This window comes from Bison bison, unplaced genomic scaffold (genome assembly GCF_000754665.1).
Source record: "Bison bison bison isolate TAMUID 2011002044 unplaced genomic scaffold, Bison_UMD1.0 scf7180017864082, whole genome shotgun sequence".
Lineage (NCBI taxonomy): Eukaryota > Metazoa > Chordata > Mammalia > Artiodactyla > Bovidae > Bison > Bison bison.
The window spans coordinates 291,781-307,128 of NW_011494654.1; the positions used below are offsets into that span (position 1 = coordinate 291,781).

Sequence of the window (15,348 nt, forward strand, 5' to 3'; positions counted from 1 at the left end):
TTAAAAAAAAAGAAATCATTTTCAAAACAAATATAGACCACGCACAAACTCATATCATCTCCAGACAAGGAACCACTCTGCAGAGAATCATGAAGCATCATCCATTGTGCTGATTCCCAAAGCAGAAGTTGGGCTGTAAGAGTGGTGAGAACAGCCATGGCAACTAGGAATATACGCAGAAGTTCTCCAGCTCCCTGCGACTCAGTCGAGCAGGGTTCTCAGCTTTGGAAGGTCTTTTTCCAACCTGCAGAAGAAAAGAAGAACTTCAGACTGTCCCACTAAGAGATCCTTATAACAGCCCTGTGGGCTATAAATTATTATCTGCATTCCTCATTCATAACAAAAGGAAGCTCAGCTAGGTAAGGGAAATAACTCAAGGTCAACAACTAGTAAGAAGTAAGAGGCTTGAATCCAGTTCTTCTGGCTCCATTTCTAGTGCTTTTTAAGAACACCATGCTTCTTCACGACCCACTTTGCCTTGGCCCACACAGTGCCCTCTACACACCTTGACTGTCCACCTGACTTAAATGTGGGGCCGCAGCCCAATGCCAGAAATTCCAGCAGGCACCCATCCACACTCTCCCTTGTGACCCGTGGCAACATCTTTATCAGGCCACAGGTGGAAGCTCAGGTGTTATATGAGGCTGAAGCGCGGGGTGCTCTCCATGCCTTAAATTCTCTGGGTATAAATAGGAAGTGTAATTATACTACCTCGTAGCATTCTGTGAAGATTAGATGAGATAGTGCATGTGAAGTCACTGGCAGGCTACCACTCATATATATACACAATAAACCTCCAATAAACATTGAGTGCCTACTTTCCATTCCCTAAAAGGCTTGATGAGAATCAATCCAGCCGCCAGGCTCAATGGTCACCATTGTGCAGTGTCCATCCCAGCAGCAGCTGAAGATTATATGTGTCCTGGAGTGATGCCCGATTACTTGCTAACTTGGGGAAATCATTAAGATTCACTTATCCTCCCTTCTGTGCTCCCCACTTCCCAACACACACATATCCATGGAAGAGAGAGAGAGATCCAATGTGTGGCCCACAGCTGGGAAACCAGTCTGGGGACATCCCTAGTTTAAAACCCGGTCTTGGGGACTTCCCTGGTGGTCCAGTGACTCAGACTCCACACTCCCGATGCAGCAGGCTGGAGTTTGAATCTTGGTCAGGGAACTAGATCCCGCATGCCACAACTAAGAGTTCATATGCTGCAACTAAAGATATCGCATGCAGCAGCGAAGATTGAAGATCCCACATGCCATAAATAAGACCTGGAGCAGCCAAATAAATAAATGAATATTGGGGAAAGATCTCCCCAAAAGGAATCAAATCCCCAAAATATGATAAGATCTTGGGTTAGACCATAGCTCTTCTTGAACCTCCGCTTGCTCATCTCTAAAATGAAGATTCACATTAGAAGATCCCTGAAATCCCTCCAACTCTGAGATGCTATGGATGACTTTTCTCACGTGTGATTTCAGGACTATGCTGTAAGCACTAAACCCATTCAGAAAGAATTCCAGAATCTTACCTCTTCGTAGATAGTTTTATCGAAGGATGGGCTTTGTTTCATCTTCTTGGATCCAGTCTGGAATTTCAGAGGGGAAAGAATGCTTAACTTCAAGTTAAGAAGTGTCTTACTTTTAACTGATGTGAGAGGTCCCAAAGGAGACTCAGAACCCGGAAAGTCCCTGAAGTTTTCTCACCCAGAATGGTCTAGAATTTTCTACCCCGGGAGTAAACAATGGTGCCCATGGTTTCCAAAGAAGGCACAATACACACTTGCCTATGATATGATATTTCTGAACCAAAGTCAACCACACTCACACACCCCTGAAATTCACACATACACGTATTCCCAGCACCCACACAGACACACACCCTTCAGACAAATCTAATTCAAACACTGCCTCAAACTGTGTATCTTTTCAACACATAGCATACATACGCACGGTTCGTGTAAACAGTTCTGCCACACACTTAAGTACCAGTCCTAGCCCATACCCTGAACACGGAGAAACACTGGAGACGTGGGAACTCAGAAGCTTTCTCAGTAGTATACGGAGCTTTCAAAACCTAATACCAAAGCATATGATCACGTGTCTGTGACTATATGTTCATAAACTACAGTGTATAATTTAAATATGGGCTTCTCTCATGGCTCAGCAGTGAAGAACCTGCTTGCCAATGCAGGAGATGAGGATTTGATCCCTGGATTGGGAAGATCCCCTGGAGAAGGAAATGGCAACCCACTCCAGTATTCTTGCCTGGTAAATCCCATGGACAGATGAGCCTGGTGGGCTACAGTTCTTGGGGTCACAAAAGAGTCAGACATGATTTAACAACCAAACAACAACAACATAATTTAAATATAAATATCTCTCATGGAATCTGGACTTCCTGGGTGCCACTAGTGGTAGAGAACCTGCCTCCCAATACAGGAAACATCAGAGATGCAGGTTCAATCCCTGGGTCAAGAAGATCCCCTGAAGGAGGGCATGGCAACCCACTCCAGTATTCTTGCCTGGAGAATCCAATGGTCAGAGGACCCTGTGGTCCATAGGATCGCAGAATCAGACAGGCCTGAAACAACTTAGTACACACGCATGGTAGAATCCAAGTTGACTTAATGACTTATTAGAAGGGGAGTGAAAGAAAAATCTAAAGATCTTCCCAAACCCTCTCCTCCATTTGACACAAACACAGGAGCCTTGGCCCATATGAGTGCAACACTCCCACAGTTTGGCAGATTCCCAGCTTCCACACTACAGTGGCAAGGTTTTGGCTTCATACTGTGACTCCAGCCTTGGAATTAACCTTCTTCCCACCCTCTTTCTTCCAAGGTAGAAATATGGCCAGGGGCATTAAGATGCCCTCCTTTATGGTCCCAGGCACAGGTAACAGCCATGAGCTCAGCTTGGAGCAGGTTTCAAGGGGCCTGTGATGGGTTACCTCAGTCTAGAGACCACCAGCAGCAGGTGACTGGCCAGAACCTTCATCTAAAAGTCAACACTGTGTCTCTCTTGGCCCAGTCTACTCCTCCAGCTGTAGATTATATGCCCCTGCCTTGAAAACCTCTCCAGGACCTCTCAGCATAGCCTCAGCTGGTCTAATGAGGACTAAAGCAGAAAGGAGGTCTAAAGCATCTCCTTTCTGTCTTTGATGGTCTACTGCCTCTCACAAAAACTCACAGAGAAACCAACTCTCCTCCTAATCTCAGAGCTGTTCTTTTTCCCCAAACAGAACCAGAAAGGCATTTCTAGTTGACCCATTAACATTTAAACAGTCATTTCACACAAGCTACTCAAATACACACAGTGGAAGACAACTCACTTGGAAGTACACCCACGCAGACACACAACACACCCTCTGCAAACACATACCTGCATATGCATGGACAAAATACATATCTGTATAAACAGCAGCCCATGGAGAAGACTTACCTTCCAGGAAGCCTGTACCAATGAATACAGTGTATTTGCATTATCTTGTGATGTGGAAGCAGAAGCCTAAAGAAAACAGAAACAAAGCCATTTCAGAAGCACACATCCAGCACAATCCTAGGGAGGCAGGCACCTATCTCTTCCATTCCTCACCCTCAATCTTCCCCAGATGGAAGCTCGAGATGTTAGTGAAAAGAACCCCAGACTAGTTGGGAGGTCAGACAACCTGAATGCTAGTCCTGCTTTGCCATTAAAGATAGCTGCTAGTTGCTGAGTGCTTACTCTGTATATGCATCCTCCCCTAACCCTTATAACACTCCTACAAAATAAGAATGATCATAATTTGCCCCATTCTACAGATGATATTCCAAAAGGGTAAATAGCCCAAGTCAGACAGTGTGCTCACAATAGAAGCAGGATTTAAACCTCAGACTCTCCAAGATTCTCTCTTCAACACCTCAATAGCTCCCTTTGACATCACGCCTTCCCTCTTTGGACCTGAACCAGGTGTTCTCAAAGGCAGGTAACCATCCTCTTTTTGCTCAGAGGAGAAATCTCATTCTCACCAGCATCTCAGTCTGAGAGGAGCTCTTCCCTTGCATTTATTTAAATTCCTCTTGTTATAACTCAGAGTGGCTGAAGCCAGAAATTGTCCTTACATCTCTCTTTGACACACTCTGACCCATTATCAGCAAATAACATCATCTTCAGGGGAACGAGAGAAAGCAACACCCAGCTTGGGAATTCCAGAGTGGCTCTGAGTGGTTGGGTGCCTCCCTCCCTCCTTTCCTCTTTCTCTTCCATTTCTCTCCTCTCTTCCTCTCCCTGCATTGCCTCTCCTTGTCCTCTTCCCCTTCCCTTTCTTCTCTTTCTTCTTTTCTTGATCTTCCTCTGAAGCTTATCACCATCCCCTAGGAGTTTTCTTTGCCCTGCAACCTAGCCACAAAGCTAAAGAGTTTGTTGCTTCAAGTCTTAGTGAAAAAAAAAAAAAAAGTCATTTTTATCAGGAATTTTTATCACTGGCCGCCAGGAGGCAGCATTTCTTTTGAAAAAGATGCCCCACCCTGGATTATCAACAGTCACTTTAGCAGTCACTATTAGAGGCTGCTTCTCTAGTCTATGGATGAAGTCCTACAACTCCAAAATGTTAAAGATGAAGTAGGTAGAGGTAGAGAGAAGACTCGAAAATCATTTGGCTCAGCTTTGTCACAACAGAGCTATGCGGCCTTGAGCACGTTTAGTTAGACAGTCTGTTTCCTCATCTACGAAATGAGGTTTCTATTAGACCTATTTCGTGAGGTTGTTTTGTGAGATTCAATAAGAAAACGGCATGTTATGTGCTTAGGAAATGTTATTATTAGGTCATAATTAGATAAAGAACAACACAGATGCATTTTCTCCTGAAAACAGGTATAGTTAAGGGCGAGAATGAAAAGTACAAAGTCCCAAGTACAGGGAGCATCAGGAAGAGAAAACAGAAGCTGAGTCCCCTGACAAGTTTCCTCTTCCCACGGGACCACCCTTGCTACCGAGCATGGAAGAGAAAAGAATGTCTGTGTCTGACTTTCCAGCCCTGTTCAGCTGTCAAGACATTCCAGAACTGCATTCATCTATACAAACAACGTAACGCAACTGAGGCCAAGCTGTCTTCCAGACTCCAGGAGCACCAAGGTCTTACTCTGCTATTCAAGGGTGTGAGTTTCTAGGGTGGCATTAGGAAACCCCCATGGGCAGGCATGGGATGGATTCTAAAAACCAGAGTGGTACCTGGGCCTGGATCGTGGAGTAGATGGTATTCCCTTCTCCAAGGGGTTTCTGCTCCTGCACAAAAGATAGTAAAGGGACATATGGTGACATGAGCAGACAGCTGTGTCTGTCTGGACTTGAATTGACTGGGGAGAAACAGGATAAGAAAAGGGGCTCCGGGGAGCATGGGAAGGAGGTGGTCCTTGCACATCTCAGGATGGGGACAGATACTCACCATGGAGCAGTTAGTGTCATGAGTGAGAAACCACCCAAATGTGAAAGAATTGCATCAAATTACCCTGCATAACGGAGTCTCCTGTAACTTGCTTTACTTTGGTAACTTAGAAACTTGCCTTTGCTGACTTTCTGATTAAATTTGCAGTGTAATTATTGACAATGGGCTGAGCTTTGGGTGGGGCTCTAATCTGAGCCTTACCTATTAAGAAGGGGCTTCCCTGGTGGCTCAAACAATAAAGAATCTGCCTACAATGCAGAAGACCCAGGTTCAATCCCTGGGTCGGGAAGATCCCCTAGAGAAGAAAATGGTAACCCACTCCAAAGGACACAAATTTGGGGACCCTAATTGCTCCAAATCCTCCTTTCTAGACCCAGCTTTGGTGGCCAGCTTGCCCTTGGCTTCAATCCAGCCCCATGCAGCTGTAGTGCTGAGTGGAGCCCTGGCCAAGGCCCAGGGCAGGGAGCACACTCCCTCCCTGCTCCCCTCTTCAGCCCTGCCCCACAGGAGACTGGGGAAGTGGCATTTCATGATGCCCTGAGTACACACTGCCAGCTCTGGCTCGGGGAGAGCCCATGGAGCCCATTACAGTCCATTAGACAAGGGACAAGCTGAGCTCCCTGGAAGCAGGACGGCACTGAGAGAAGCAGGGAAGCATCAGCCATCCTCGGAGGCTAGACTCAAGGCATCTGGCAAGAAACAGAAGTTTATGCTTTTCTCTTCTGCCCAGACCTGACTAAAGTATCTCCAGAAAGGTCAAAGCCAGGACCACGTGAAGCTTGAGATATAAGCCTTCAAGCAGAACCCTGGGGACACTAGCGACAGGCCGTGGAGAGATGGGGCCACAAAGGAGGAAGACCTGAGTCAGAAGCAGAGTAACAGGCTTCAGTCCCCAACAGGTCTCTTTCACTCTAAATAGTTTCCCCTGCGTTCTCCTTTTACCTTCAAAGTCATCTTTATTCTGCTGGGGAGGAAAGCCTATTTTTACTGAGTATTTGGGCATCAGTGACTGTTGGAAGATGCACTTGCTCCCGGGAACTGTACCAGCATCCAGTAGTGATGGGAGAAACAAAGTCTCCTGCAGTTTTTCATGCCCCATTCTTCCAAGGAAAGAGGCCAGGGGAGCTGCTCTAATTCTAAATTCCCTAATTCCAAAGCCTAGACCTTTAGAAAGCTGCTTCTCTGTTCTGTGAGGCCTCACAGGGCCTCACACTGGTCACCAAGAGGAGCTCCACTGCTGGGACTTCCTCCTGAAGTGAAGTATCAGGAATGGGAGTGGGAAGAGGGCCCTTCCTCCCTACACCCATCACCCTTCCCTCCTGGCATTTCAGCTGGGCACTGCCTTTCCCCAAGGCCTGTCCCCACATCCTGCCCTGCTCAGGGGCAGCACAGCCCCCTGCGGTTTCCTCCTCTCTGACACCCCCTGGACAACAGGAGGAGTCGGCCCAACAGCCTGCAGATACTGACTGGCCAGAGACGTTCCCAGAGGAGCTAACCTTTGCCCCAACCTGGTTACTCTTTAGCACCTCAGCCAGACTCAGGCATCTTCTTCCAAAAATACTGTGAGCATAGGTCACAGAGCCAGCTATGAAACTGCTGCGCTTTGTCTAGTCAGACTGGCATCCTACCCAGCCTGGGCAATGATTAAGAAACCCACAAAAATAAACTTGGATTTGCAAGGACCTAAGAATTTGTGGTCAGACACAAAATGCAAGCAGGTTGGACTCTTCCTGGAGCTTATCCTGGCTGGTGAGACCAGGCAGAAATGAGGATACCAGGGCAGCATCCTTTCCCAGTAGGTACAATTCAGCACCAAGATCCCCTTCTGCTCCCTTTGTCTTCTCTGCCCCCTTATTTTCCTCTTCTTCTCCATGGCCAGAGCTAAGAGGCTAACGGAGAAAAGATATATGGGGAGGACTGAGGACAATTTTCTGGTCCTCACTCTCCCCCTGCCCAGAATGGCCATCCTCCAAAGAATATCTCTCAGACTAACTGAGAGAAATCCCAGCCCATAGCATATCGTACTTGATTACTCCTGGTTCGCAGGTTGTTGACATCTTCATAGATTGTCAGAACTTTTGGGCTTGTCCCTGTTAGAGGAGGGAAGCAAAGAAAAGAGCTGCAGAGATCTCCAGAAGATGTTCCATCCAGGCTTCCACTTCTGGCAGTCCCATCTCCATCCCATATGACTTAGACCTTGAGGAAAGTTCTAGAAAGGAGGCAGGTTACTGTTTTTCCAGGATACCTGAAAAGCACAGTGGCAGCAACCTCGCCTGACATACCTATTCTATCAGGCCAGACAGACTGCAGGCACATTTGCACATTGGGGAACAGGCTGTAGGCATTCAGCAGCTACCCCAGAGGGCAAGAACAGAAAGAGGGCCCAGCGGCCACTGCCACCCCTCCACCAACCATACACACACACACACACACACACACACACACACACACACACACTGCTCAATTTACTGGGGGCCCAGGCACATGCCACTGGCGATGTCAAATCAGGCGACACATCTAGGGATTCTGCACTTACGTGACTGCTTCCTCTTCCTCCTCCACACACAGATGTAGGTGAGGGTGCTCAGGAACAGTGCCACGAGGAGAATCACGATGCTCACCAAAATGATCAGAAAGGTGAAATCTGAGGGATATGAAAGACACGAGCCTTGAGTGCTAAGCCCTCTCTCTTCTCCCTTCCCTCCATCTGCTGCGGAATCTGTTTCAGAACCACACTCCCCTCTCAGGTGGCTGGTCTCCTCCCACCCTGTGAATTCACCATCAAAGTCACCTCCCTGCTCATTTGGGCAACCTCCCTTGAGTGATGCTAAGATCATGGGTATTAGTATCTCACAGATCTGGCTTGATTCTAATTCTATAGACTCCGTGCTCTTGGATAATGTCCTTAACCTCTCTGAGCCTGTTTTCTCACTTAGAGAAAGGAGATAATGTTATCTACACATGGGGGTTAATTATGACTTTAATATATGTAAAACATCTGGCACAGCAAAGGTTACATCCATTCATTCTTTTGTTTTTAACTCAACAAACATTTGTTGGGCACCTACTATGTGCCAGGCAATCTTCCATATCACCTTCTGTTATTCCTGCCTTCACTGCTCTTCTTCATTCAAACTTTAACATTTGTGTCACAAATGTAGCCTGATACATAACCCAACCAACATGGGGAGAAGGGAAATGAGCTGATGTTCCAGGTGCCAGCTGACTAGCCTCCTTACAAACATAATCATAATCTTAGCAGCACTCCTGTGAGATACTTATTATTATCATCCCTGCTGCTGCTGCTAAGTCGCTTCAGTCATGTCTGACTCTGTGCGACCCCAGAGACGGCAGCCCACCAGGCTCCCCCATCCCTGGGATTCTCCAGGCAAGAACACTGAAGTGGGCTGCCATTTCCTTCTCCAATGCATGAAAGTGAAAAGTGAAAGTGAAGTCGCTCAGTCGTGTCTGACTCTTTATGACCCCATGGACTGCAGCCTACCAGGCTCCTTTGTCCATGGGATTTTCTAGGCAAGAGTGCCGGAGTGGGGTGCCATTGCCTTCTCCGATCATCCCTAGTTTACTCAAAAGAAAAACTGAGGTGCAGAGATGTAATGAATCAGCTTGAGATCAGAGAGCTAGTGAATGATGAAGCCATGGTTGGCATGAACAAAACTCCAGTGTCCTTGTCACGCCATATTCCTTCAGCTTGTTTCTTTTTTGCTCATGAGTGTTTAGTTTGTTGCTGTATTTGGGTAGAAGTTCCTTGAGGATGGGGACAGCAGGTTTTTTCCTGTGTCCCCTATGCTGATACCTATGCTAATCACACATTAAGTCTTTGTTTATATAATGAAAAGTGGTGTAAACTTAACTCAGAAAAAAAGAAAAAAAAACTTAACTCAGGATAACTCTTAGAATGAGCATAAGCAAAAAAAGAAAAAACATGAACTCTTCTAAGTACCCCCAAGATGATCTTGATGACCACGTGACCCAGAGTACAGTGCAGAGCATAGTTACCTCTTGGGAAACTATATGGCTTGGGGGAGTTATCACTCAGGAGGAGGAAGGAGGTCTCCATCAGTCTCTCAGAAAAAGAATGTAATGATCAGCACCCACGTCAGGGCAGTGACTCATCAAACAACTAAGCATTCCCTACACGAAGGAGAAATTCACATCTCCCAGAAGGAAGTTCTTTATGGGGATAAAATTCTTCCTCGACCAAGACAGCCCTGGTTTTACAGGGACTGTATGCCTAGAGGTCAAGGCTTACCTTGGGAAGGGCTGCAAAGCTCTGTGGGAGCCAGTCAGGGGATCTCATATCAAGTCTCCTTTGCAATAAGCCTGGCTGTGGGGCTCCACACCTTCAGCCCCTCTTATTGCCCAAAGTGCTCCACTTACCTTGGTGGTCACTCTGACAGCCCTGAGTTAGTTGGAGGCTGTGGTTTGCCCAACTGACTGGATTGCTGACATTGCAGGTATATACGTGTGAAGCATTGACATCAATGTTCTCCACCAGTTCTGTGATGTTCCCAGGTATCTGGATCAGATTACTCCCTTTATACCAAGCATAGCTCACATCACCACCTCTGGTGACTAAGCAGGACAGAGTCACTTGACAAATGCCCCCATCCAGGACCTTCCACTTCTCCACCAGATGGGGCTTCTCAACACGATCTAGAAGCAGAGATTCTGATCAGAAAGATGCTGGAAATACAAGCCCTGCAAGAGTTACAGGGGCAAGATGAGCTGTCCTGAGGACTCACCAAATATAGAAACATTGAACTTGTGTTCCCAAACATTCCCAGAGTGACTGGTGACCTCCAGGATGTAGAGGCCACTGTCCTGTGGCTGAGCTGCCTCGATGAGAAGAGTGAAGTCTTTGCTTGTAAAATTGAAGCTTTTGTTGAAACAGTTTGGATTCTGACCCAAAGTTTTCCTTTCTTCGATCCGGCCAGAATAATTGCTCCAAGACCATGTAAAACAATTACTTGAATTTGAGTATGGTTGAATCTTCCATTTAACAGAGAATATATTTGTTTGTAAGCTGCGGGGGCGTAACCAGACAGGCTCTCCTGAGATTCCAACCACATGATCAGCAGAACCTAGGAATTACAGGAAAGAGAACCTATGCTGGAGCTGGAAGAAAGGGTATCAAGCCTGAGCAATGTGGATTATTGGATGTGACCTCCCTTAAACCAAGAGGATGGAAATGCATATGAAGAGCCCAGAGTCTAAGAAAACCTGAAAGTCTATCTCCCTTATCTGCCTCCCCTACCCCACGCTCTGTGCCCTCATCTGAAGAGCCCACAAACAAGTAACAACAGTGACAATTTCTTGACTGCTTATTATGGGACAGGAAGATTTTAAACACTGTACATATTTTTACTTTTTCACTTTACAATGACTCAAAAAGGGTCTTAGCCCCATTTTAGAGATGAGGAAACTGAGTTAGAAAGAACTTAAAAGTAATTGGACCAAGTTACACAGAGAAAGATGAATCCAAAATCCAGTCAATTTGGCTTTAGAGGACAAATCCTTAACCAGTATGTTTTAAATATCGTATATGAAGTCTCTCTTTCCCTGTAGGGCTGAGGTAAGCAACAGTGGCCAGCAGTGACTACTGGGAATTCTTTTTATTTTTTAATTTTCAGTTTTAATTGGAGGATAATTGCTTTACAATACTGTATTGGTTTCTGCCATGTATCAGCATGTATCAGTCATAGATATACATACATGTCCCCTTCCCCTTGAACCTCCCTCCCATCTCCCACCCCATCTCACCTCTCTAAGTTGTTATAGAGCACCCGGCTTGAGCTCCTTGCATCATACAGCAAATTCCCACAATCTATTTTACATACGGTAACATACATGTTTTAATGTTACTCTTTCCATTCATCTCCCGCTCCTTCCCCCACTGTGTCCATAAGTCTGTTCTCTATATCTGCATCTCCATTAATGCTCTGCAAATAGGTTCATCAGTTCCATCTTTCTAGATTTCACATACATGTGTTAATATGTGTTTTTCTCTTTCTGACCTACTTAACTCTGTATAAATAGGCTCTACGTTCATTAGCATTGACTCAGATGTGTTCTTTTTTATGGCTGTGTAATATTCCATTGTATATATGCACCACAACTTCTTTGCCCATTTATCTGTTGATGGACATCTATGTTGCTCCCATGTCCTAGCTATTGTAAACAGTGCTGCAGTGAATATGTGTACATGTGTCTTTTCAATTATGGTTTCAAATGACCAGACCCAGTAAGGTTAACTGCTCAAGCTGAACTCATAGCTCCATCATCTGTCCTCCCATAGAACTAGAACTAGATTCATAATCCTTTCTTTTAGCACTTAAAGTGTTTGTTTTAGGACTGTGATCATTATTCATTAAGGTTTGTCAAATTTTTAGTTACCAGAAATTATCCACAGGATTGTTCCATAGAAAACAAATCAAGAGAGAAAAATAAAACTATACTACCAAAGCATATCCCAGTACATCCCTCCCAAAGGACAAAGAAGGGGACTAATGACCATGGGAGTGTGACATAGAGCTGCTTGTCATTGCCTATGCTAGAGCACCCCACTGCAATCAACGTAAACAAGTGGAAATTCCTGTGGCCATTTTTGTCAGGAAAGCTATGCAGCATGGCCCTGTGGATGCAGGGACAGGTGGATGCCTGTCTGAGTGGGTTGAAAAGGGTCAGGGAGAATCTGTAGGAGAGAACAGAAGATGGAGGTAGTTATACAAACATATTTTTTCAAATGGAGAACATTGAGAATAGAGCATTGGACAGAGATTTCTAGATGTCCACATGCATTATAAACATTCACTCCTAACCACACATTCACACTGGCATTTTCTCAAGAGACTAAGTAAACAATTAAAAGACTTATAATTACTATTTGGTGAATATAATATGATTCTCTGATTTGACACTCCTAAAAGTAAAACACATGGAGATCCTATTCATATTCCTATGACTTGAACTGGCTCTGCTCATTACCAGACCAAAAGCAGAGACTATGCTATACACCTCCGTGACTGTCTCTTGAGATCCTGCCACTATCTAAAGATCTTGAGAACAAGGGTGAACAATAAAATAATTACTAAACCTACAAAAAGGACATGCACTGTACTCACCAATTATGTAGCCTTTACTGAATCCCTACTGTACCCAGGCCCCTAAAAAGGTAGAGCCTCTTCATGAATAAGATATGATTCTTGATGCCAGAGAATTTATGATCTGGAAATAGAACATGTTTTCATTCTGCAGCATACACGTCAACATTGAGATAAATAATCATCTAAGCAATTCTAATTCCACTAATGGAAGACTAGATTAAGACATGCAGCCAATGCTTCCACTGAAAATAACTAGAAAAATGGGCAAAGTATAAACATATGTTGTTAACAGCATCAGAGAGCTAATAAAGTCATATAAAGTTATAGGTCCAAGATCTGTAGGAAGGAAATTCAGAGAAGTGAGACCAGCATTTTTGACTCCTGCTCCTTAGAGGCATCTTCTGAGTCCATAAAAAGCAGCTGAAAAGCTGAGAAGCTGAGCAGAGTTTACAGTAAACTCGAGGATCTAAAAGAACATGGAGTTCAGGAACATCTTGATAGGAAGTGGGTACACCTAAATTCATCATATTTGGGGTTGGTACCACAAAGAGGTACACAGTAAAAGTAAGGGTGAATAAGGAATAGGCCAGCTCTCATAGAGATTAAAGCCAAATTTTGAATAATCTCAACCCTGGATTGGATTAACATTATAAAAAATCTCCAGTATTTCTAATCTAGCTGCCTATTAGAGACAAATATAAATTATTCCTGTAGGAAAATAACAAAAGCCAGCACATTACATGTTTCTAAAATTTTTCATACAACAATGTCCAAAATGAAATAAAGGATAAACAGACGTAAGAAGAAGAAACATGTCCATAAACCAAGAGAACTAGGCCCAAGGGACATTTAAATAATAATGTTATCAATCATAAGCTTTAAAGTAATTTTGTTTAACATGTTTAAGGAAATAAAATATGCTTGAGAATTATAGCAAAGAACAAGTGTGATAGAAAGCAAAAGTGGCCATGCTCTCTGCAATGTGACTTTGTAGCTCTTTCCATCATCAAGAGATAGTTCCCTTTCCCATCTCTGTAACCAGGCTGGCCTTTTGAAGAGAATTCAGCAAAAATTAGGTTCTGTTAGTTCTAAGCCTAAATCTACAGGGGCATTGCACATGCCTCTTGGAATGTGCCTTTACATGTTCTCTTGAAACCTGTCTAGCTGACATATAAACAAGACTCGGATAGCCTTCTGGGGGATGAGAGCTCACACGGGGCAAGCTAAGGCCGTCTTGGATCCACCATCACCAGCCAATCTGGCAGCTCACCATATTTGCATAAATGGTGCAAGCTGAAATGAAAAGAGTAACTCAGTTGACCTCTGCCCAAGTTGCCAACTAGTGGAATCATTGACTAAATAAGTGGTGGTTGTTTTAAACTAATAAGATTGGAGATGCTTCATTGTACAGCAATAATTACCTGAAAAAATGAAATTTTTTAGGTTCTGTTAGTTCTAACCCTAAGATCTGAGAGCCAAATGAAAACGAGCCAACTCATTAGAAAAAACCCTGATGCTTGGAAGTATTGAAGGCAGGAGGAGAAGGGGACGTCAGAGGATGAGATAGTTGGATGGCATCACTGACTCAATGGACATGAGTCTGAGCAGCTTTGGGAGATGGTGAAGGACAGGGAAGCCTGGATTTGCAGCAGTCCATGGGGTTACAAAGAGTTGGGCGTGACTGAGTGATTGAACAACAGCAAAAATGAAAATTGTAGAAATAAAACATAAAATAACTGAAAATTTAACTCAACTGAGAACTTTTATGATTACAACAGTATGAAAACTGTTTCTTTTTTCACAGAAAGAAAAATGAGAAAAGAACAAACATATGGAGACTAAACAATGTGCTCCTAAAAAGCCAATGGGTCAACAATGAAATCAAAAAAGAAATCAGAAAAAGCCTGTAGATAAATTAAAATGAAAACATAGTCTTAGATTATGTTTTATAACAAAGATTATAACCTCATGAGATAACCTTTAGAGTTATCAAAGATACTGATGTCATAACCTTATGAGTTAACAAACATAACCTTATGAGATGCAGCAAAAGCAGTTCTTATGAGATGCAGCAAAAGCAGTTCTAAGAGGGAAGTTCATAGCAATATAGGCCCACCTCAAAAAAATAAGAAAAATCTCAAAAAAGCTACCTATAGCCTAAAAGAATTAGAAAAAGAAGAACAAACAAAACCCAAAGTCAGCATACGGAAGAAAATAATGAAGATCAGAGAGAAAATAGAGATCAAAAAACAATAGAAAAGATCAGTAGCTATATATGACAAACCCACAGCAAACATTATCCTCAATGGTGAAAAATGGAAAGCATTTCCCCTAAAGTCAGGAACAAGACAAGGGTGCCCACTTTCACCACTACTATTCAACATAGTTTTGGAAGTTTTGGCCACAGCAATCAGAGCAGAAAAATAAATAAAAGGAATCCAGATTGGAAAAGAAGAAGTAAAACTCTCACTGTTTGCAGATGACATGATCCTCTACATAGAAAACCCTAAAGACTCCACCAGAAAATTACTAGAGCTAATCAATGAATATAGTAAAGTTGCAGGATATAAAATCAACACACAGAAATCCCTTGCATTCCTATACACTAATAATGAGAAAATAGAAAGAGAAATTAAGGAAACAATTCCATTCACCATTGCAATGAAAAGAATAAAATACTTAGGAATATATCTAAGAAACTAAAGACATATATATAGAAAACTATAAAACACTGGTGAAAGAAATCACCTGCTAACTGCTAAGTCACTTCAGTCATGTCCGACTATGTGCAAC

General features: G+C 43.7%; 1 protein-coding gene across 3 annotated transcripts in view; it reads right to left on the reverse strand.

The window, feature by feature from the left end:
• The window catches only part of CD244 (CD244 molecule, natural killer cell receptor 2B4), a 37,487-nt gene continuing 22,139 nt past the window's right edge, over nucleotides 1-15,348 (reverse strand). Inside the window, exons 2-10 of one of the 3 annotated variants that reach the window (XM_010837867.1) lie at nucleotides 10,195-10,533; nucleotides 9,830-10,105; nucleotides 7,968-8,075; nucleotides 7,457-7,521; nucleotides 7,207-7,320; nucleotides 5,218-5,271; nucleotides 3,451-3,516; nucleotides 1,539-1,595; nucleotides 1-244 (exon numbers count right to left, since the gene is read on the reverse strand). In XM_010837867.1, coding sequence (XP_010836169.1) covers nucleotides 164-244; nucleotides 1,539-1,595; nucleotides 3,451-3,516; nucleotides 5,218-5,271; nucleotides 7,207-7,320; nucleotides 7,457-7,521; nucleotides 7,968-8,075; nucleotides 9,830-10,105; nucleotides 10,195-10,533 — 1,160 coding nt within the window. In that variant the 3' untranslated portion in view covers nucleotides 1-163. Of the gene's footprint in view, nucleotides 245-1,538; nucleotides 1,596-3,450; nucleotides 3,517-5,217; nucleotides 5,272-7,114; nucleotides 7,321-7,456; nucleotides 7,522-7,967; nucleotides 8,076-9,829; nucleotides 10,106-10,194; nucleotides 10,534-15,348 lie in introns of those variants that run through there. The other 2 variants (XM_010837868.1, XM_010837869.1) reach the window with 2 other exon arrangements.